This window comes from Cheilinus undulatus, linkage group 21, assembly GCF_018320785.1.
Source record: "Cheilinus undulatus linkage group 21, ASM1832078v1, whole genome shotgun sequence".
Lineage (NCBI taxonomy): Eukaryota > Metazoa > Chordata > Actinopteri > Labriformes > Labridae > Cheilinus > Cheilinus undulatus.
The window spans coordinates 7,149,015-7,172,301 of NC_054885.1; the positions used below are offsets into that span (position 1 = coordinate 7,149,015).

General features: G+C 39.3%; 2 protein-coding genes across 5 annotated transcripts in view; one reads left to right on the forward strand and one right to left on the reverse strand.

Annotated features, from left to right (window-relative positions):
* On the reverse strand, positions 1 to 16,955 carry LOC121529364 (MICAL-like protein 1). 4 transcript variants are annotated; one of them, XM_041817150.1, is made up of 16 exons: positions 16,874 to 16,955; positions 14,621 to 14,884; positions 9,945 to 9,993; positions 9,655 to 9,796; positions 8,999 to 9,087; positions 8,748 to 8,890; positions 7,169 to 7,749; positions 7,019 to 7,067; positions 3,413 to 4,547; positions 1,938 to 2,060; positions 1,665 to 1,791; positions 1,434 to 1,524; positions 1,263 to 1,336; positions 909 to 1,023; positions 775 to 821; positions 1 to 576 (listed from the first exon to the last, which is right to left on the reverse strand). In XM_041817150.1, the coding sequence occupies exons 2-16, from the start codon at positions 14,782 to 14,784 to the stop codon at positions 452 to 454; spliced, it is 3,054 nt and encodes a 1,017-aa protein (XP_041673084.1). In that variant the 5' UTR covers positions 14,785 to 14,884; positions 16,874 to 16,955; the 3' UTR covers positions 1 to 451. The 4 variants fall into 4 exon arrangements, with proteins under 4 accessions (XP_041673084.1, XP_041673086.1, XP_041673085.1 ...); XM_041817152.1 differs by lacking the exon at positions 16,874 to 16,955 and adding an exon at positions 14,968 to 15,233 and having other exon boundaries at positions 8,999 to 9,084; XM_041817151.1 differs by lacking the exon at positions 16,874 to 16,955 and adding an exon at positions 14,968 to 15,233 and having other exon boundaries at positions 3,413 to 4,544.
* The window catches only part of LOC121529365 (ADP-ribosylation factor-binding protein GGA1-like), a 21,060-nt gene continuing 14,481 nt past the window's right edge, over positions 16,709 to 23,287 (forward strand). The window contains exons 1-5 of the mRNA XM_041817153.1: positions 16,709 to 16,772; positions 20,494 to 20,578; positions 20,972 to 21,047; positions 22,925 to 23,023; positions 23,116 to 23,239. Coding sequence (XP_041673087.1) covers positions 16,730 to 16,772; positions 20,494 to 20,578; positions 20,972 to 21,047; positions 22,925 to 23,023; positions 23,116 to 23,239 — 427 coding nt within the window. The 5' untranslated portion in view covers positions 16,709 to 16,729. The remainder of the gene's footprint in view (positions 16,773 to 20,493; positions 20,579 to 20,971; positions 21,048 to 22,924; positions 23,024 to 23,115; positions 23,240 to 23,287) is intronic.

Below are 23,287 nucleotides of genomic sequence, written 5' to 3' on the forward strand. Positions count from 1 at the left end.
GTTATTTTTATTAATCAAATCACAAGAGGAGTTTGTTGTTTTTGTGCTTTTATATGCAATTGAGTGAATTTAAATGCACTTGTAAACAAAGCAGATACTCAGCTCCTAATAAAGCAAATGTAAATAAAAAAAATACTAAATCAAAAAGGACAAGATATACAACTTTGCACCATATTTTTTGCATATGCATACCTCAAGTTATTCAAGTATGAAACAGTATAAAATAGAGGACTAAAAAAGTGATTGCATAGGAGATTAGAGAAGAACACTGAAAGGAAAACATACTGTACACTGACACTAACATGTAAACAAAGAAAATGATTCATGTTGTTAATAATTCAGGGCTGTATTTTATAAAATTAGTATATGATTTCAGACCCAGATCATTTCAAACAAAACTATGAACATGTTTAAAACAGAAGAGCTTGTTTGAACGAGTCTCTGTATTTTATCAGCTCTTTCTTTCCACGCCGTCCTTTGTGTCGTCTGTTTTATGGTTCAGCATCTTAAAAACTTTGGTGGGCTTGAACTTGCCTCTGGACTTCTTCAGCTCTTTGAGTCCTTCTTTCTGAAGCTCTGATGGAAGAAAAATAGTAAATTTAGCAACCATGGCTCTTAATTTTCTATACTTCTGTAAAGCAAGAATTCTTTTTTATAGCAACAGTGCATTTCAGAGAATCAGAGACTAAATTTTCTGCTTTATTCATACATGGAGAAGAATAACATGCACAGTAGAGGACACAACAGGGGGACTACTCAGTATAGTTTTCTCACCTTTGTCCTTCATCATGTCATCCAGAAGCATGTCTTCTTCTCTTTCCCTAAAAAGGAAAACAAAGTTGCATTAAAACTTTTCAACTTTTAACCTTGTGGATCATGGAAAAGGTGTTTTTATCCTTTCTGGTTACCTGAGCCTGTCCTCATCCAAGCTGCTGATGATCTGGTTCCTCTCATCGATGATGGCGACCAGCTCATTCATCAGCTGTTGCTCTTCACTTCGATCTTCGTCACTCCACTCTCCCTCTGAACATGAAGAGCACGCACAACCAATGCACAACTCAGTAAACTGAGAAAATGTTATTTTATCCTGTTTGGTGCTACCAATTTACACAGGTAGCCTAACAATGGAACCACTTTTTGGTACTTTTGACCTTTAAAAAATTTACATGTGATGTGTAAGCAGCAAAAAGCTTGACCACCTCAGTTGTTGATATATTTTTTGCTTAGAAAACTGTCAAAGTGATGCATTCAACAACAAATACCTGGTTTATTTAGGAGACATCTGAGTCTGAACTCCACGTCAGCCTGTCTCTCCTCTAACTTTTGCTGCTTTGCACTAGAAAATACACAACAAAAAACATCTGTTAATGATAAAAAAAACCTCTAACACTCACACTAAATGAAATCTTGCAGCGAAAAATCCTCATACTTACAGATAAACTAGCTCTGTATCTCTGCGTACCAGAGCGTTTCTCTCATGGACAAGAGAGAACCACTCAGTCAGCATCTGTTCCTCCTCTTTATCTGATATAAAACCAGGACAAGGACGTTAATACAGCTCTGATATAAAGTCCTCTGGCACTTGGACTGAATTTGCCTTCACAAAATCTAGGACTTCTGCCACTGGGAATTCAGTCTAGGAGCAGTTGGCATAATTATCTTACCATTCTTGCAGACTCTCAGATTTCTCTCCAGTTGGATTCCTCTTTGTTCCAGTGTCTGCAGATGTTTATCCAGCTCTCTCATCTCCACCCGCAGATCTTCTGTGGAAATATTCTGGTCTGTCTGCACCTGCAAGTCAACACATACATGCTGTGCATGAAAACATTCGCAAAACTAATAAATTTACACCGCATAAAACGACTGAAACATGAATTCGGAGCAATAATTATCATTGCTTGTGGTGTTCTTTTAAGTCTTAAATCCAGCCTCCGTACCTTTCTTCTAATTAGAGGGAATCCATGTCCAGGAGCGGGGCCTCGTCTGGATGGGAGGGACTGAAAAGTCTTCGATTTGCGCATCACAGGTTTACGATCAAAAGGGTTCTCTTTGCAGACCACCTAAAAAGAGAAAATACCATAGTATAATTCAGGGGTTCTCAACTAAGACTAGACTCAGGACCCAACACAACCCTCTTATGGAGAATTTGCCAAATATCTTGAATTTCAACCACTTAAATTTAACTAATGACAAATGTTTAAACTTGGTCCTTTTAATTGAAAAAAATAAAATTAAAAAAAACTCAAATGAACAAAGAGCCAGGACAAAACCAATATGTTTAAACACTAGAGCTGTGAAATCATTAGAATTTATAATCACATTTAACTCCTTTTTTAGTCATATGTCATTTCGGGTTTTTGTTCCGTCTTAAACTAAGGGTAATTAACTTCTCCTTTTGTTGCAAACCTGCTTTTATTTGAAAGAAAATGTGAAACTTTGGGTATATCAAAGATTATGACAAGAACTTGACTAAAAGAGCTTGTTATGACATACAGTACTGTACAGAACTTTTAAGCATGTCTGATCCTAAAACTGAGGCTGAACTAAGGTGTAACACCTCTAGAGGGGGCCATCAGGCTGCCAGCAGGATTGACACAACCCCAGTCATGCTCTGGACGTCCTTGCATGTCACCAGGGGCATGGGATAATAATCTATTGAAAAAATAAGGAAGTCCACACCCTTAGGGCGGAGTAGGGATGGATGTGGCAGGTGAGCATGACCTATGGTGACGTCTGGGAGGTCAGTATGGTTGTCATGAGCTCTGGGCTGTGCTGTGGATGTCCCAAGGGCCTAAAAACTGCCAGAGGCTCCTGGGGTATCACCAGGAGTAAAAAGGCCTGGTCAAAAGAGATGCTATTGAGCTTGACTGTGAACTGAGCGACCGACAAGCATCGACATATGTTAAGCTCATCTCTGGCTGCTCTCCCCTCCTTCTCCAACTCCTGGTGCCCCAATGTAGAAGGAGGGGTGGCACATCAAGGCCTGTGACCCCAAATAGGATAAGCGGAATAGAAAATGGATGGATGGACATTTTTCAATCTAAGGCCCAAAGTTCACCATTCCAAGCCAGCTCACTGTAGCTGTTTATAGGAGGCTTCAGGCCCACCACAACTCCACCTCTTTGTTTAGGCTAATCGGAATCAGTTTGAGACAGAACCTTTAATAAGACAGTTTCAAAAACTCTTTTCAGTAATCAAACGGCTGATGTCACTCGAACTTATTCCAATATCTTCTATAGTCTGTGGTTTGCACTGTAAATGACATTCTGTTTGTCTTGTCTGATACACTGACAGAGTATTAACATCTATAAATCCCCTTTTTCAGAGGAGTCATGCTGTGGCTGTGAGTCTAAAGCTGGAGAAAACAAATTAACATCAGATTTCATGATGAACAGAGAGCTTTTATCTTTACCTGACTTTGAGATGAGGAGGGGAGAGCAGTGTACTGACAGTGGGTGATCGCCGGCACAGAGAGGCTTCTGGGTAAAATGTAAGTCTGTGCTCCATCTGGAGCTGCATGAGGCCAAGCTGCTGCTTCGTTCACGTTTTGAAGAGAACCTCCCATGTTTGCAGATTCATGTAAAACTGTCACGCCAGCCTGGTTTGATTCTTTAACTGGCTGACTTGTTTGCGCTGTCAACATAATGGCGATTGCTCCCTCTGCTGGGACGTAAATGGCATCAGGAGCGTCCTTTTTCTCAGATGTAAGGGCTGTTTCTCCAACATCAGCTGAACAAATGACAGCATCCTTACTCCTTGAGTTATCCATCACATGCTCAGTATTTGTTGTCTGCACAGCTGGATCTGAAAGCTTAATTAAGTTTGCATCGTCTGGCTTTGGGGCCTCGTCCAACGTTTGCTCATCCAAATACTCTGCGAATGGATTAAGAGAGCCAAGATCTTTGTCTTCTGATTTACTGGCAACATCACTACAGCCTCCTAAAGATACAGCTGCAACTGCAGGCTTAGTTTGGTTCAATCCAGCTGGTTTCGCCCCCTCATCTGGAATATTCTCATCCATATCTTCAGCAAATGGATTTAAAGAACCAAGATCTCTGTTTCCAGGTTTATCCATCACATTGCTACTGTCTGTCAAATCCACTGCAAGCATAGTTTTTTCTGCACTCTCAGTTTTCGTGTCCTCGTCCATATCCTCTGCAAAAGGATTCAGAGAAACATCATCTTTGTTCTCTAAATGAATGGCTGCCACAGCAAGCGTCGTTACATCTGTCCTCTCTGTTTTGGGTTCCTTCTCAAAATCTTCTGCAAAAGGATTTGGAGACGTGATGTCTCTGCTGCCACTGTTCCCTGACGGTGCAGCCGCCACTGTTTTGCGCTCGGTTTTGGTTTCTGCATCAACATCTTCTGCAAACGGGTTGGGAGGAAAGAATCTCGGTTTGCACCTTTGGCTGAATTTGGATCGAGGAGTGGGTATAGGAGCTGGAGCCGGAGGCAGCTGTGTCCAGGGTCCAGGGTGGATGATGTTCAGCCATGGATGGTTTGTTATCACTTTAGGGCTTCCATTGGAGCTGGAGGGGCTGCTGCTGCTGAAAGAGGCAGAAAGAGGAGAGTTTTAAAAAATAAGTACAGAAAAATGTCTAAAAGAAATGTTACTTGTTTTGCACCAAACAGCAAATCAAGTTCTAGTATGTGAAAATGTACTTCACCATAAAATTCCTGTAACCTCCTGTGTATTGTTAATGGCATGGGAGAGGATGGGCTTGGAGAGAACATGCATGGGCTCAGGTATGGTCAGGCTGGATTTTTTAGACTGATCTCCACTCTAGATGCCTTCTCATTACCATGATATCAGAACCCATAGGTACTTTTTCAACTGACTGACTACTCCATATGTCTGTGGAAAGCCCTGAAACTGAAATGAAAACTCTGGCAAAGTTTTGCTGTACAAACAGTTGTGCATTTAAGATAGTGTTGTGGAATTAACCTGCAATTACAATTAATTAAAATCAAGAAATTACCCAATACTAGGTGTCCAGGACTATTATACGAGTAAAAACCAAATATCGATACCAATATTTTATTGACAAAAACTGTAAGTAAAAACCTGCATTGCACGAAAATTTTGTCAAGGTTGCACTGTGTTAAGGAGAAGAACAAATCCATCAAAAAGTTGCATACAAAATCCTGCACAAAAATGTTGGCAAGGTTTTGTGATAGAAACATCTTACTACTTTAACTGGCTGCATCTCTGTCTGTGTTGATTTGCACGCCACACTGTTAATCCAATTGTTTTGATACCTCTCAGAAGACTTCTTGGGTGTACTGGTTTCAAACTGGTACCATGAAAAAAATCATGAATATACAGATTTTCTATAAAATCCATAAAGGCTTGCACCGAGTCATCATTCAGGGACTTCTGCTGTGTTCCATTAACCTTGGAAGTTGGAAGTCACAGCTAGGAATGATATCTCTCCTGAGTTAAATGTGTTCGGTTTGCTTCAAGCATGAAAGAGTAAGTGAGAATCATTCACTAAGAAATCACGGTTTAAATGCTGTTTTATCAGCCGTAGTCGCTAGTGCTGCATAAACATGTTTCTGCCTCTCTGCGTAGCCAGAATCACACAGCAGGTGGGACATGTAATGCTTTGTTAAAGCTCCATAAAAAAGTGCATGCACTAATGCTTTGTAATTAAGCCAAAAGGCACAGTTTTAATGCTCCCTTACTGTGTTATTGGCCTATCACCACACATCTGCACTGAAACGCAGAGATGCTGAGCCATTATGCAGTTATTTGTGAAAGAAAAACCCTTTTTTATGTAAACTGGCCTTATTGCATTAAACATCTAATGACAAGGTTGGTAACAGCACGGCATAAATAGAATAAGGATTAGCCTACTGTCTTTCAGAGCTGATGGAAGTGCTGCAGTTTTATGACACAAACTTTCCAGAGTTCAGGAAATAATGCCAGCTCTGTTTGACTTTAAAATAAATATGTAAATAAGGCTGGTAAATATTACTTTGACATTGCTATTATTAAGCTATAACCAGGAGTTAAATGAGTGTGAGACTCGTTTTATCCATTTTAGTGCACCATTATGCATGGCAAGGATGTGGTTGTTTTTTTATGGTTTCTTTCAATTCAGAGAGGAAACTGAATCAGGTGGGTGCTTAGGTGAACATATCAATATTGCATTTAATGAAACACACTGAATATTCAACATGGATTGTCAGAATCCGTGCAGGATGCAGGCTGGATTCAACACACCTGTTGCAGTTGTGAGCTGAACTCTTTCAAAGTGATATTTGGAATATTTCCATGGGAATTTGTTAAAAATTTGGGGGATGTTTGGGGGAGTCTGGTTGGAAATTTTCATACATTTTTGAAGGGAAATTGGCTTTTCATGGTATTCTCTAGGAAACTTGGTAAGTTTATTTCTTAATATTGGAAATTTGATTGGGAATTGGGAGGCAAGGTGTCCTTTGAGATTTCTAGAAATCTATGGAAATTTCAGAGAATTTTGAGGATGTTGGGGAAATTTTTCAATCATTTTCAAGGAATCTAAGGAAATATATTTGTATGTTGTAGGGAATTTGCTTTGAGATTTGGGGGGGACTTCTTTTTTTTTCCAGCTTTCAGGAATTTACATGGAATTTTCGGAGAAATCTTTATTAAAATCTAAGCTTTATGATAAATTTTCACTGAAATATTTGAGGAAAATTTGAAGAAACTTTGGGGTACTTAATAGGGAAAACTTTAAGAATATTTCTAATAATTTTTCATAGAACTTTTAGGCAATTTCTTTTCAATCTTAGGGAATTTATTTTGACATCTGACATCAATTCCTGTTCAAGACAAGGCAGAGCTTTAAAACCTTATCCGTTCCTACTCATCCCCAATAAGTGGGAGAAACTAAAAATGCATTCCAAAGAAAAGCTCAGGTCTCAGGAGGTTTACTTCTAGCTGAAAGTAAGAGACGTAAATAAAATATATGTATACACTGAAAAACATATACTGAAGTATGTGACAAATACAAGAACAAACGTTTGGCACACTTACATGTGTGATGATGAAGGTGAACTTTTGTCTTGGTTGCTTTTTTCATTTTCTGCACAGATAAGAAGAGAAAACCAGTCCAACCTCATTATTTCACTCAATTATGACAGAGAAGGAAAACTTACATCATACTGTTCAACAGTTCCTCTTTACCTGCAGCTGTGGCTCCATCTGCTTGGGGTGTTTTGTTCCTGGCTGCAGGAACAGGGACTGCTGAGGGGTCCAGCATTCGTCTGGGAGCTGGGACTGGACGGCTCTGTCCTTCTGTTACTCGTGCACAGGCTGGGAAGAGCTCAGAGAGCTCCTGAGTCTGTTTCTCCTCTTGTTGTGAGATGCTCTCTGCAGGGATGACTACAGATTCTGCAGCCCTGCTGTGTTGAACACTGGAAGGAGGACGATGGAGACGCGCTGGCTTCTTCACTACTCTCTTCAGTCCAACAGTGATGTCTCTATTTTCCTTTTCTTTCACCTTTACTTCTGTTTGACAAACCAGTCTGTCTTGTGACTCTGTTTTTTTAGTGTAATAAGGGACGCTGAGGATTGGCGACCCCCCCAGAGACAAACAAACTTCCTCAAACTTACATTCAGGTTGAGTTTCAGAACATCCAATCCTCTGATTGAGGTCAACCTGAGTAGTTTTACTTTCTGTTAAATGATGATTGCAGAACAAGAAACCAGCATCACTTCCCTTTGTGTAGGAGCCCGATAAAAGATTGCTGTGGCAGAGTTGGCACCTAAAACAGACAAGAGTAAAGAGTAAATATGTGCAAAATATAAAAACAACCTCTCTTCTGGGTCCCAGTGTGAGCACACAGATAGAGATTAGTTTATCTACAGTCTTAAGGAAGGAGGAATGTCAAATATGAGCACAGAGGTCACTGCAAACAGATTTGAAACACAATCTTAAGTGTGACCTGCATTCCTCTCATCAGCGCTGGAGTACAGAGGACACTGAGGCTTTTTGTCCGCCCACATTCAGATATTATGGTAATTTAGAGGAAGTAACGTTTAAATAAAAGGGAAGCTGGCTCAACTCTATCTAGAGGTAGGGTGAGGGGCTCAGACATCTGGAGAGAGCTCAGACCCACTGCTAATTTGCATCAAAAGGAGCTAGCCGAGACATCTGACAGGGACGCTCTTGGGCGCCTTCCTTTCGAGGTCCTCCAAGCATGTTCAACTGAGAGAACGCCAGGAGTAGACCCAGAACTCACTGTCAATTAAATGTCAATTAAACCTGACCTGAGCCTGTGTGGATAGGTCTCAGTCAGATTTGCACATCTGGACACTGCAATTTTACTTCCCTTTTTTTTTTTTTCCAAAACTGCTCAAGCGAGCAGGAAAGAGTGCAGTCAGATTGCACTGTGCACACTGAGAAAAGACCCTCCTCTTATGGTTTTACCAACTTTGAGCCTATGATCTTCTGATATTTGGAACATATGGGACACAAACCCTCCATGGGAAGTGTTAAACCAGCTCATCCTTCAAAGTTCCATTTAAAGGCAGCACTAATGTATGTGATTGAGCTTTATCGGAGTGCAGTCGGATCACAGATAATGCATCTTATTGCCAGGTTAAAAAGGAGGTCTATTATCTAATCTAGCTGGATGTTCTCCCCCCTCAAAACTCATCCTTTCACCACTGATTCCTCCTAAATCAGAACATTCAGTCTACGTTAAACAGGCACAGATATGAAACCACTAAGCTGCTGTTACCTTGTGAACTGTTCTGTTACCTGAAACAGCTGCGATGGTAGATCTTTCCGTCAATCAGATGTCTCTGAATGAGGTGGACAGGCTTAAAACACAAGCTGCACACTTTGAAGGCCCTCGCGGTGGACAAATGATCTTCTCCACTGATTTTTAGATCAGACTGGCTCTGAAAGGAGACAAGAAAGGACTGTCAACCCAGCGAACTGAGCTTATAGAGAGAGTAAACAGGTCTGTTCACAGGCTGATTTTAATTAGAATGACTGTGAGCGGTTACCTTACGAGGTTTCAGACCACCAGAGCTTTTACTCCTTGTGAGACTGTTTAAGATGGAGACATGTGATGACTTTAAACTCGCAGGACCTGCTGCAAAGTCAAGAGAGGAGATGTAAATGAAGCACAGTTAGGCAAACATGCTGCAACTTTCCATCACAATGTTTTGTATTATTTAAAGAGCAGGAAGGGTGTGGTATATTTGAGGCTTTTATTTATTTGCATTTTAGAGATTTTGTGGTAAAATAAGCCTCAACTTCTTTACACCTGAGAGGAAAATTCACACTGTGTCTATTTAAGGCCCTGTAAAGAAAGTAGTAAATCTCTCACTTCCTGTGTGCATGCTCTCATGCAGTTTTCTGAAAAAAACAACAACTCTGCTTTCTCTTCACTGTCAGATTCATCACTAATAGCGAGTGTTTGTTCTGGAAAGTTTAATAAAAGCTGTTTCTTCCTTACACTTTAAAGGTCAAATATTATGCGAAATACACTTTTTCAGGCTTTTCTAGCAAAAATATGTGCCCCTAGCCTGTCCACAATCCCCCCAAGAATCAGAAAAATCCTCTGTCTCTGTCAGGACTAAATCTGGCCCCTGTGCAACTGTACTTGATGACCCCTGTAGTAGAGCTTTAACAGAAAACAAAATCCCCCTCCACTCACCGTAGGATTTTCTGTTGAAGAAGTGATAGTACTGGTAGACATAGGTGATGATGCTCAGACAATCAGGCACTTCATTAGACACCAGATCGTTTGGGTCCAGTAACACAGGGATCCCCAGCTTTGTTTCTGCGATCTCAAATGCCTACGAACCAAGAAAAGCAAGAGACACAGTTAAAAACGTGGACGGCCTTTTATTCCCAGCCTTTGTGTTAAAAGTTAAATCAACATAGAGGTGAGAGGGACAAACATGCACGGTGGCTGGTGGGCAAACACAGATGGAAATGACTCACCAGTTTGTTATTTTGATAAATGTTATCTTTGGACAGCGAGCTGAAATCTCTGCAGCAATGTGACAAAAACAGAGAGATGGATTACTGATGATGAAAAAAACAAACAAACAAACAAACAAACAAACAGAGAAAGACTGTTAATGGATGTTAAAGCTGTTTGAACAGTCAACAGTCAATGCCACTTGTTGTACAACGTATGATGTTGTGATGGATGTGGTCTATGGTTCAGCTAATTTTTTTTTGCTGAAATAGTCAAGGCCTTCCTTGAAAGAGAAGTTGTCTAGATGGGCATATGTTGCTCTAAAACCTCACTCTACTTTTCAGCATTGATAGTTCCTTTCCAGATGTGTGAGCTGCCCACGCCATAGGCACTAATGCAACCCCATACCATCAGAGATACAGGCTTTAGAACTGTGCCAGGATAACAAGCTGGATGGTCCCTCTCCTCTCAAGTCTGCAGGGTGACTGTGGTTTCCAAAAAAAGATATATCAAATTTTGATTCATCTGACCACAGAACAGTTTTCCATTCCGCCTCAGTCCATTTTAAACAGTCCACAGAAGACAGCGGCAATTATGGATTGCATTCACATAAGACTTCTTCTTTGCATAATACAGCTTTATCTTGCATTTGTGGATGATACAGCCATCTCTGTTGACAGACAATGATTTGTCAAAGTGCTCCTGAGACCATGCAGTGATTTCCAGTACAGAATCATGCCTGTTTTTAATGCCGTGCCATTGAAAATCACCTACATCCAATACTGACCTTCCGCCTTGCCCTTGCACACAGAGATTTCTCCAGATTCTTGGAATCTTTTATACTCTGCCTCTCTAAAATGCTCCTCTTATACCCTGTCATGATACTGACCTGTTGCCAGGTCACCTAATTAGTTGCAAAATGCTCCTCCAGCAATTTCTAATTACTACCACTTACTTTTCCAGCCTTTTGTTGCACTGTCCCTACTTTTTTGAAATGTGTTGCTACCATCAAATTCAAAATAAGCTAACATTTTTCATGAAATGTTAAAATGTCACAGTTATAAAATTTGATACATTGTTAATATTCTATTGTGAAAAAAAAGGGGAATTATAAGATTTGACTATCATTGCATTCTGTTTTTATTGACATTTACATAGTGCCCCAACTTTTTTTGAATTTGGGGTTGTACTTCATGTGACAGGCATGTAAGAGAGGAATGGATCTGTCAGAAAACTGCAAGAAAGCTTCTGCACATGGTCTAAATTGCACAAATACGCAAGCCTCTTTTTGGGGATCAACTTTAACTATGACACTGAGAATGGAAAATTATGGTTCATGTGGTAGAAGTGGGATCTAGTGGTTTTATAGCGAGATCAGTAGTTTCATCAGCTGGGAGTACAGGAAGAGATTTTAAGAAAGACAGTTAAGGAGGACCAGTCAATGGATTTGGATTAGGAGAAACAATGCCAGCTGGGGGCCAAGACAAAGTTAGACTAAAACCCCTCAACTCCCCTCTTTCTCTCTTCTATCATAAAAATGAGGGGAGTAACGGGAGGTAGAGTGTCAGCCTGGCCTCTGATTTTTCTCTCCTTCCTTTTTCTTTGCAATTCTTGTCAATGAGTAATGTCAGCACCAGGAATAACTGTCTTTATGTGATGACAACTACGATATGCGGCTGCAGGACGCTGGAGATCACTGCTCAGCCCTCTGGAGGTGTTGTGGGACAAACTAATCCAAACACCGGTTAAGGAGGGTTCCAACTCAACAACCCTGGCAGAGTACTGGCATTTTGCTGCCCATCGCTCTGCATGGGTTACTTGTGAGGGCAAATATTAAGGGGATAACTGGATTTAAGGATTTCTTTGCAGGGCGCTTATCCTTTCAGTAGGGCTCAAGTATCTTGTGTTTACTTCTTCTATGTTTGCGATCAGTAGGCATGCAACGACAGAAAGAGAGACAGGACTTTAAAATTGCATCAAATCATTGATACTGTAACATTGTCAAAGTTTTGTGCAGTTTTTAAACTATGCAATAGTTTGACTGCAATTTGTGATCTTTATAACAAAGCATTTCCCAGAAGTCTAGGACTTCTGTTTTTGTTGCTGTAGCATTAGACAGGAAATGATGTGGTTTGATTTTTACTGAGATTATATCAAAGTTTAAATCTCTGTTATTGCGGCTGAATTTCCCTTTGTGGAGTTGTGATTTAGAGGAACATGCAGTTTGAAATCAGAGATTAGGTAAGATTATTCATTGTTGATTTAAATTGAAAACAAATGGACTAATCTCACAAAAGTGGACATGAAAAGGTTAAGCAGACACAGAGACGGATTAAGCACGGAGACCAGATTAGTCCTGCAGACAGTGTGAAGATCCCACTCTGCTCTAGATTAGACGGCACGTTAGTCAGGCTACTGCAGTCAGGAGGAACATTCAGTCTCAAGACAGAACCGAAAACACAGAAACGATCAGGAAAACATGTTTTCACACTGGGGTTGCAAAGGGAACAAAACATTAAACTTAGAGACAATATAAGTAAAAATTAAACAGTACTGATAGCTGAATACTGGGTCATTTCTTGCTTCTGGTTATCAAAATTGCAGACAAACTCCGACAGAGGCGGTCTAAATTAAACAAAAACACTGGAATTTTCGTAAGACAGTGCTGTCTTGCTATAGAAACCGCTTTTGGTTATAAATTTGACTAAAAAATGGGCATAGGTGGCCTAATTGTTTGGTCGTGCCCCATTCCCATCTCTACTCCCTCATTCCATCTCTCTCCACTGACCTATCTCAATAATAAAGGCTTAAAAAAGCCCAAAAAATATCTCTTAAGATCCTTTTTTTAAGTTTGGTTCTTTCAATCATTAAAATAACCAAATTTCCCCTTTATGGGGATCAATAAAGGTTTTCTTGTCTCTTATCTTACTTTGAAATAGCAGAGATTGCATCAGTTTGACAAATTAAGTATAAAAAAGTATAGAAGTTTCCAAAGTTTTGATAACTGTAGGATAAAGCCATCAAAAATGCATGCACACTCCTACAAACAGTCTGTTCTGCACACATTTGGCGACAGCTTTGGGGCAGATTTTTTTCCCTGCATGCCAAGAAGTTTGCCTGCAATTCTTGGTCTTAAAAAACAATAAACCACACAACTTGTGGCATGGTGCTGCCATGGTAAAGAAATATTTGATTTTAAATAGTTTATTTGGATGTCTAAAATAACTTTAAGCCAAAATTTGCGGTGTTAGGGTATAAACTGCAGAAGACCACAGACAACATTTCAGTACTGCCTGCATTTATGAGGGATTAATTCCTTCTAGGCTTCTATGTTTGCTGCTGTTGTTTCAAGCAACTATTGATATTGTTTCATTCCTACTGAACTTGTAGTCCTGGACCACTGATGGACTTGACTTGACTTGAAGCTGCCTTCTTGGATGCTCCTTTGCATGGGCGTAGCACGGGGGGGGGGGGGTAAAGGCTACTGATTACCTGGGCCCCCAGTAGGGAGGGGCCCTTGAGAAACTTTAAATGAAATGTATGTTTATTTTTTTTGAGTACGTGTCATTATTGAATCAAAAGCAACTAATTTAATCGGTCAACAGACTGAAATTTGTACCAAATAATAAAAAAAAAAATACTGAACGATTGGGGAAAATAATCTAAATGCGATTTATTCTTTCAATATTGCAACTGCGATATGACATGCAATTAAGTTCCTGATCTTGTGTTTTTTTGCAACAAACACCAGAAATAGATCGTTCTATACTACAACAAACTCAATATTAGATAAAACTAGAGTTGAAAATTTAAATATCTATTTGTGATGATTTTGACTCATATTGCAAATTGGATAGGAATTTTTGCATTTAAGTCATAATTTTTATGTCAATCTCATATTTAGTAAGAAAAATGTACAAAAAGTAAGATTTTTGGTGACTTTCCAAAAAAACTGCCACTAGGATGATTGCATGATGAGTAATTTATAAAATCTCTGCAGCAAAAATTTTTTAAAACTGGCATTTTGATACATTTCAAGTTGAAGATGATTTGAAAATTGCACCAGGCCATATTGCGATTTAATCTAATTTTCGATTCATTTCCCAGCCCTATTTAGGATCACAAATGTTTGCAGGTGTAGATTGCATATGGCTAGGTGCTTGATTTTATACACCTGTGGCAATGGCTCTGATTGAAACACCTGGATTTAATAATTAACAGGTATGTACAAGTCAGTTTTTTCTATATAGTGCCATAAAAAACAGTTACTCTTAACCAGGGTTTCCAATTGTTCCACTGTGACAACTTTTTGTGTGCTGGTGCCCCTCTGCACTCAGCAGGTGCCCTTTTAGGTATTTTCTCCCCTGCCCCTCAAATATCCTGAGTCTGCCACTGTCCTAGACATCCAAACTGGGTCATTTCTTTTATTTATTTATTTATTTATTTATTTTACCAATAACAGAGCACTATCAAAATTGCACAAATAATTTGGCATTGCTTCTTTACTGTCTACTATGAGTTTTCTTGCAATTTTTGATGGACTAAGTCCTCTTTTGCACACCTGTTTGATGAAATAATAGTTTCTTTTCAGACTTTTGAGTATTATCTAGAATAACAGAGATTGCATAGTTTTGAAAGAAGGTATGTAAATCATATCGTTGACAACCTGGCTGTAATACCTGACTGATCTACTCACATGAGGTCAGGTCTGTGTCTGTGGATGATGGCACAGAAAGCCAGTCCATCCCTGAACGACGTTGACATGTTCTTGATCTCCACGTCGGGGTACCTGGCGCAGGTGAGACGGCACCATTCTCGTACAGTCTTCGGTGAAGTCATTTCTTGAGCGAGGTTTGACATGTGCGATGTTGAACATAATGCTTTAGGAGAGATGAATCAAACCTTTGTAGAGGAAACAGGAAACCAGCATCTTCAATTCACTTCTCTTCATGCAGAAAACCTGCGGACACATCAAACCCTGCATCAGAAAACATCACATCTGAGCATGGTGTAAAAAAGCAGGAAGGAAATGAGTCATATTACCAGGTTGTGTTGATTTTGTCGTGGTAAGAGTTTCAGTCGGCGCCTGTGAGGCGATTTTAACCGCTTCAATGTCTGCACGCAGCCTCCGAACTTAGGTTAACGGTTTCCTTCACCTACGGTAACCCCGGTCTCTTTTCTCCTCCAAGGAGACTTTAAACAAAGTTAAATGACTTCTAAACTTCAGCATTTCTCTGATAAATCTCAGTCCCTGTGACTGAAGAGGCGCAAATTTCAATAAAATCACGTTACTTGGCCGTAGTCCTCGTTGTTGTGGTTCCCATTCGGTGGTATGGACAATAGCTACCGGTAGAGGGAGACATAGAGCTGCAGCCGCTCTATAATTAGTAAGGGGAGGTTTCTGGTTACTGCTTTATTTGTCTGATGAAAACTTCACAGTGATTTTTATTTTCAAAGAATTAAAACAAATCATCTGCGTAAGTTTTGCCCTTGATAAAAAGCCCTCTTTTGTGCCCTCTAAGTGGAAAAAAAATTTGCTCTGTGCTCCTTCAGTGAACAAAAGTTGGAAAATGTGCATTTTTGAGTGCCCTCTAAACAAAAACATAAGACAGCATACCCTCTAAAGTGCCCTCCATGTGACAAAATTTGACAAATTGCCCCCAAAGTGGAGGGAAAATTGACATATTGCCTCTAAATTCCCATCTCAGTAGACAAATGTTGGCTAATTGCCCTCCAGGTGGACAAAATTTTGCTCTTGCTCCTTAAGTTGACAAAAATTGAACAATATGCATATTTGAGTGCCCTCTAAATGAAAGAAATTTGACAGAGGACCCTCTTAAGAGCCCTTCATGTAGACAAGTCTGACAAATTGCCCATCCTTACTGCCCTCAAGTGGACAAATTTGATTAATTTCCGTCTAGGTGTATGAAAATTGTACAATGTGCCTATTTAAGTGCCTTCTGAATAGAAAAACTTGACATATTGCCGTCTTTGGTGCCCTTAAATTGGACAAAAAATGACAAATTGCCTCTAAAGTGCTCCCTCAGTGAATAAGTATTAGCTAATTGCCCTCTTTGGTGCTCTCTTAGTGGACAAAATTTGGCTTATTGCCCTGTAAGTGGGCAAGTTTGAGGCTTGGCATTGTACCACAGGAGTTAAATTTTTATATTTGGCATTTTTTAAATGTATCAAATATATATTTTTTGTCTTCTTCAATTATTTTTGTTGATGTAACGCTATCTTTTTTGTATCATAATGGTGATGATGCTGTTTTAAGGGGCCCATGTGAAATTTTGTCCAGGGGCCCAGTAGTCTAGGATCATGACAGCCTAAAATATAAATACAATCTGAATCAGTTCTGTTTATAATTTGTGTAAATAAAAAATGTCAATACTTTATTTCAGCTTTTAAGCAAATTTCAAACAATCACTGTTAGCACAGAAGACTTGAGCACTATTACACATCTGTATAAATATTTGCATACATTAACATGAAGTAAACTATTTATTATACAAAATAACAGATATCAAAATAATCCTTCAAAAGACACTTGAAATGAAATGGAAAAAGAAAAATATATAATTGAATAATATATATTTCTGTTTGAACAATTATACATTAGATAATATAACAATATGCAGCTGTACTAAAAAATACAGATTTCATTTAACGCCAGGGTGTCAACAAAATTGAATAAATATATAGTTATTTATTTATTTTGTCTACCTGGTTCTGTACCTCATCTGACTCTACGTGCTAACATGCAAATCTCGCGAGACTGACGCACCACATAAATCTCGCAGTGATGGCTGCGCCCCCCGATGCGGAGAGTTTGGAGTCTCGTATCAGTGAGTATTTTAAACTTAATACACCAATGAATCAGGGAACAGAGAGCCTGGCACGAACACATAACTATCCGTGAGTGGTTGTGGATGAGATGACAGCTCACCAGAGCAGCGGCAGTCCCAGCAGAGAGCGCCCAGAGCCCGCCGTCACATCCAGGATGCTAGCCTAGCTCCGGAGCTGCTGTGGCTGCCAGCTGTCAACACACAGAGGCTAGCATTAGCTTCACGGATAGATAGCACATCGAGGTAGCTGCTGATAAGATCACACGGTTCTCTTTTTAATTCTTTAAGGGTTTAGTTTGATATCAGCTGAGCTGTGACCTCCGGAGAAAGTTCCAGATGGGACTGAGCCTCAGTGGGACTGCCGACAGAGAGCTAGCTAACGTGACAGTGTTAGCACCTGCTCCCTGTTTCTGTGAGAGCTGGGTCATGTGGAAAAGACTTAATGAATTTTAATCATTAAGTCTCGAGATGCCCGAAGGCCTCCAGCCCAGATGGCTACTATAGAAGTCAGAAACATAGAGATTTTTCAGCCAACATCTCTGTTATATACAGTTCAGATGTTTGGCAAATGAATGGGGATTGTCAAAATGTTAATTACTTCAATTGTTTTCAGATAAGTATGTTTTAAACTTGTACTGTTTCTGTAATTTTAGTGTTTGATGGTATTACAGAACCACAGCTGTTTCATTTATTTCAGACAGGAGTGTAGAACAGGAGTAAAAACAAGAAATCACTCTTTAGATATCTATTACGTGTACTTTTTACTGCTTTGTGATCAATAAGTAATCAGTATTTTGTTTACTTGTACCAAGTTCAAGACAAGGATTTCACAATACCAGAATTTTTAGACCACTGCATGATACAAATGAAGATCCAACAGTACTGAGATACTAGTGGAAGTCCTCGGTACCTGATATTGGGTAATTCTTGTTTTTTTATGACCAAAAGTTGCACACAGAGTCCTTTTTATATTTTACTAAAATGTTGTCCATTTCCACACAGATAGGTTTTTCTGCAGTCCAAACGATGCACAAGAGTTCTCATCTAATCTCGGTTCCATTAATGTCCCTAATTTGTAGGAAAATTGTTATGCACGCTGTCAAATTTGCATGAAACATTGGCAACAACTTGCTACCGAGGATTTAGTTTGATTAAGGCGATATGCATGAATTTGCCTGCAACATTTGATGCCTAAAAAACAACAAACTACTCAGTTATGTTGCCTAGTATCAAACAGGCATCATTATTGTAAGCAGGGATGTAGGATAATAGATTTTTGGCAGTATTCAATATATTAATATTTATTGATAGATTTTAATGTTACTGAAACTAATATAAACTTAGCACAAAAGGTAAGGAAGTTTTTGTTTGGTATACTATTTCTTTGTTGTAATAATGAGTCTTGTCAGTACATCTTCTACGAATGGAAAGCCTGTTTATTACTCTCTTAAATGGTGCCACATTTGTAAGGAAGATGCATTTGTGGGATGAGCAGCAGGGCTGAGTATGTAGGTTGCACCAATGAAAAATCTCTTCTCTGCCAATGCCAAACAGCTTGTTCTACCACTGACTCTTGTTTGAGATTGAGATTGCCTCCAATGATGACTATCAGGCACCTGATTGTCAGCACCTGGGGGTACCAGAAGCTCAAAACACGAGTCAATAGCAACACTAAAATAAGCTTTGTGGCATTGGCAGAGAAGATTCTGCAGATTTTTAATGGATGCAACCCACATACTCAGCTCTGCTGCTCATCCCACAAATGCATGTTCTTTAGTATTGTGGCACCATTTAAAAGGGAAATAAACAGGCTTTCTAATGATATACGTTTTATTGCCAAGAAGCACTGCTACAACAATGAAAAAATCTACCAAACACAAATTTCCTTACTTTTTGTGCCAGGTTTAGTTTAATTCCAGTTCTTAAAACACAATTGAAAATTAAAGATAAACCAACAAACATACTTTTGTCTTTAAAACACACTGTGGAATTTAAGAATTAAAGTTGACCTTAGTTGATGTAGGTCTGTTTGTCCTTCTCCACAAACTTAAACCTATATACTGGCTGTAAATACTGTCAGAAGAGGAGCTTTCTTCCCATTTTGGATGGATTATTTTCTCTTTATCCCATCTGTCCTTTTAAATACACTTAGTTATTTTAAAAGCTTCATTACATTTTGATACTATACAATTATTTCGCATTAAAACACATGCTATCAGAAAATACTAAAGATTACTAAACATTTTGACAACCTTTGTATGGTTTATTTTTTTTATGTTTAATTTGTTTTAAAAGAAAAAAAGAACACACACACACTAGTGTCACCTTATTAGGTTTGCAAACATTAACTTCTTAAAGAAAATGACAGAAATGGTACTGTTGTTAAGATGGGTATACACTGCTGCAGGGTGGTTCTGCCGGGTTACATAATCATTTCAATACTTACTAGGCAACACTTGCAGGAGCCACCCCAGTTTATTTTACAACCTTTTTTATGTCTTTTTCCTTTTTTTTTTTGGTTTTGTATAAAATTGCCATTTGCACACACTAGACTAGAGTGACACCGACAAGTACATCCCTCCTTGAAGATGCATCGACTTAGGCGCTGCAACTCATGTTAAAAATGAAGTGTTGTTTGCTTTTGTTTCAACAATTTCATCAGCTTCTGGCTGCTGATATTATCCTGTACTCCTGTTCTGGAGGATGATTGCTGCAATACTCTACCTCATCAACAAGAGGCCTTAACACATAGCTTACCAGCTATGATTATGTAATATTGAGAAACATCTCAAAAGGCAAGTGATGCTATTTGAGCATCTTTATGCAGCTTATTGCTGATCAAAAGACTGAGTACAGTGTCATTCTAAAGGAAACACTTGATAAGATGTTGTCTCCTTAATTAAACCAATGTTGGTGCATTCACTGATCATGTTTTTTAATATGTGACAAATAAAATCCACTTGTAAAGTAATGGGATTAAAAATATTACTGTAGCAGAGCTGTTTCCCCCACATTGAAAGAATCAGCACACCTGAAGTTAATTTGGAAATATGCATTTTTTTCTATAAAGGTGAGTCAGTTCATGAATGTGTCAAATACACACAACATTTAACAAAATGGTTCCCCTCTACTCCATCCTGCCTTGACTCCCCCATAAAACCACAGCTTCCTTCACACCAGTGTGGCCTGCATCTGTGGTTTTCAGACTCTATCGCCCGAGGCACACTTAAGATTGAGCCAAAATCTCAAGGGACTTCATATTCATATCCTTGCAAAGCAGCCTTGTAAACACATGTTACAGTATCTTTAGGTGCTGTTTGACAACAACATATGGTTGTACAAACTCCCACAGCACGCCTAGACTTGCCTTAAGGCGCAGAGTTTGAGAACCACTAACCTAGATATGAACAAAATGCTGTCAGATTAAACAGCTTTTACAGATACAGTACGCAGATATTTAAGAATAAATTCCTAGGTCTTTATTTAGCCTTATATCAGAGAGTATGCCCACAGTAAGCTTTGCACTTATGATTGCATAACATACCGATAGCAGTTCTTTAGCTGCCATGCCTTACATCAGCTTCTATATGTTAGAAGTGCACAATGTTAATTTAACCAACTGAAAAGGTTCTTAGGATATAATAACAAGGTTATAATACATGTAAAATGAAATCCCTTCTACTGCCTTATGTGTCTGACTTCCTGTGTTGTGACATTTCAGACCGAGCCACAAACCCTCTGAACAGAGACACGGACTGGAGCAGCATCCACGCCTTCTGTGACCAGCTCAACAATGATTTGGAGGGGTAAGAGCTTCATGTCGTTGTCATGTTGCTGGTTAACAGTAAATAATCCTGGATTAAGAGAAATTGTGACCTCCATCATTATCTCTTTTAAAGAAGGGCTGTTCTCTCTATTAAATTTGTTTTTGAGTTAAACTATCTCTGCAAATAAAGCACCTGAAAGTGTCAACTGAAGACCTTTAGGGCATTCTATAAAGCATGAATATGTCTTGTTCTGTGCCGTCAAATACAGACACTACAATTTATCATTTGTAGTAATAAATCCCAAACTTACTTTTAATTGAACGTCATCAAAAGCCTTTTTAAATCCCACATTTTGATTACAGGAATAATAGCAGAATTACTGATATTTGCTCTGGACATTGAGCTTTTGTTAAAGTGTGACTTGTGTTTCAGACCTCAGCTGGCAACGAGGCTCCTTGCCCACAAGATCCAGTCTCCACAGGAGTGGGAGGCCATGCAGGCCCTGCTGGTGAGTACAGACACCCTAGCAGTAACACTGACGTTAGCGTTTCAGTGCATTTACATGCACAGTAGAGTTGAGCTATGTTTTAGTATCCTAGTCTACATGCACAGTGGGAGAAACAATCTACTGACAGGAGCATACCCACCTTCACTGTGATAGGTGCTGATGTGCTCACTTTCTGCCAGTTACTGTTGATGTTCTTCCTGTTGACCTTACAATTAAGTTAGCAGACAGCTGAATGGTTGCATGTCAGTCATTAAAACCTTTACAACTCTGTATATTTTGTACATACTTTACACTACTGGTTCCCAAAGTGGGGCCGCGAGACACTAAGAGGGGGTCGTGAGACACTTAAAAACAACAAATATTTTTAAATGATTTTGAATTGTATATTTTGCCAGTTTTTGTAGAAATATATGCATACAGTCAGTTCAATTTGAAATAAAAAAACGTGGTCATCTGGTGAGGTTTATGTTGAAATCAATGCTTACAAAATCCTTAAAGATTTAGCTCTGCACATGACTATTCATGAATGGCACAGCCATGTTCAGCTGTGCCTCAAGCACCATTAGCAACCATGGGGGTCTCCGTCACTCAAAGTTTGGGAACCCCTGCTCTACACTTTTCTGAAAATGCACAGTGTTACCCTTTTAGGTTAAAGTAATGTCTGAAGGCAGGCAGCAACTGCTGACATGCTTAGCATTCATGCTCTTCAACTTGAAGGCCAAAGTTCAGCGTGGAAACAGAATAACTAATCCAGTTTTGGTCTGACCGAGATATGCACAGATGCATCCCAAAAATCTGAATATCATGGAAAAAGTTCATTTTTCCCCATGATTTGCTTCAAAAAGTAAAACTTCCATATATTCTCATACTGTTTATCTCATACAAAGTGAAATATTAGAGGACTTTGTGTTTTAATTTTGATGATTTCGACTTATAGCTCAAGAAAATAAAAAATCCCCTAGCTCAAACTATTAGAATATTACCAAACCCCAATCAGCAAAATGATTTATTTAACAGAAATATTAAGCATCTGTAAAATTAAGTTAATTTATGCTCTCAGTAATTAGTTGGAGCTACTTTTGCACCAGTTACTTCATCTATACAACGTTGCATGGAGCCAATCAGTCCGTGGCACTGCTTGGATGTTATGAAGCCCTGGTAGCTGGCATTTCTCCATTTATTCCCCACGGGGTTCAGGTCAGACCAGTTGGCTGGCTAATCTAACACAGTAATACTAGGTCATCAAACCAGTTTCTGGTAGTTTTGGATTCACTGTAGACAGGTGCCAAGTCCTGCTGGAAAAGGAAATCAGTATCTCCATAAAGCTTCTCAGCAGATGGAAGTATGAAGATCTCTAAAATCTCCTGGTTGATGCTGACGGCTTGACTCTGGACTTGATAAAGCTCAGCGGACCAACACCAGCAGATGACATGGCCCCTCAAACCATCACTGTCTATGGAGACTGAAAAGACTTGGCTTAAAGCACCTTGGATTCTGTTCCTCTCTGATCTTCCTCCAGACTATGGGACCTGGATTTCCAAATGAAATGCTAAATTAAGTTTCATCTGAAAACAGGATTTTAAATCACTTAGTAATGGTCCAGTTTTTTGTCTTCTTAGCTCAAGCGAGACACTGATAATGTCTGTGGTTCAGGATTGGCACGACACTAAGACGCTGTCCATTTCCTGGACCCGTCTGTGTGGTGGCTCTTAAACCACTGACCCTAGCCTCTGTCCACTCCATGTGAAGATCCCCTAAGTTCTTAAATCTTTGTTTGACAATCCTCTGAAGGCTGAGCTCATCTCTGTTGCTAGTGCACCTTTTCTGTGGGGATGTTTTGGGATTTATTTTCATATTTTCATTGTCTTTATTTGCAGGTTCTGGAGACGTGTATGAAAAACTGCGGTAAAAGGTTTCACAGTGAAGTGGGCAAATTCCGTTTTCTCAATGAACTCATTAAAGTAGTTTCTCCAAAGGTAAGCCTCTCTCTCTCTGTGCATCCGTGGAGTTTCTCTGTTATATCTGTCAGGATTAACTTGCTTGGTTCCTGTCCTTATCTGTCTCTCAGTACCTGGGCTCACGCTCACCTGAGCCAGTAAAAAAGAAAGTTCTAGAGTTGATCTATAGCTGGACTCTGGGATTACCTGATGAGGCAAAGATCTCAGATGCTTATCAGATGTTAAAGAAACAAGGTGAGAGGCAGAAATCAGGTTTTCATGATGATTTTCTTACACATTAAT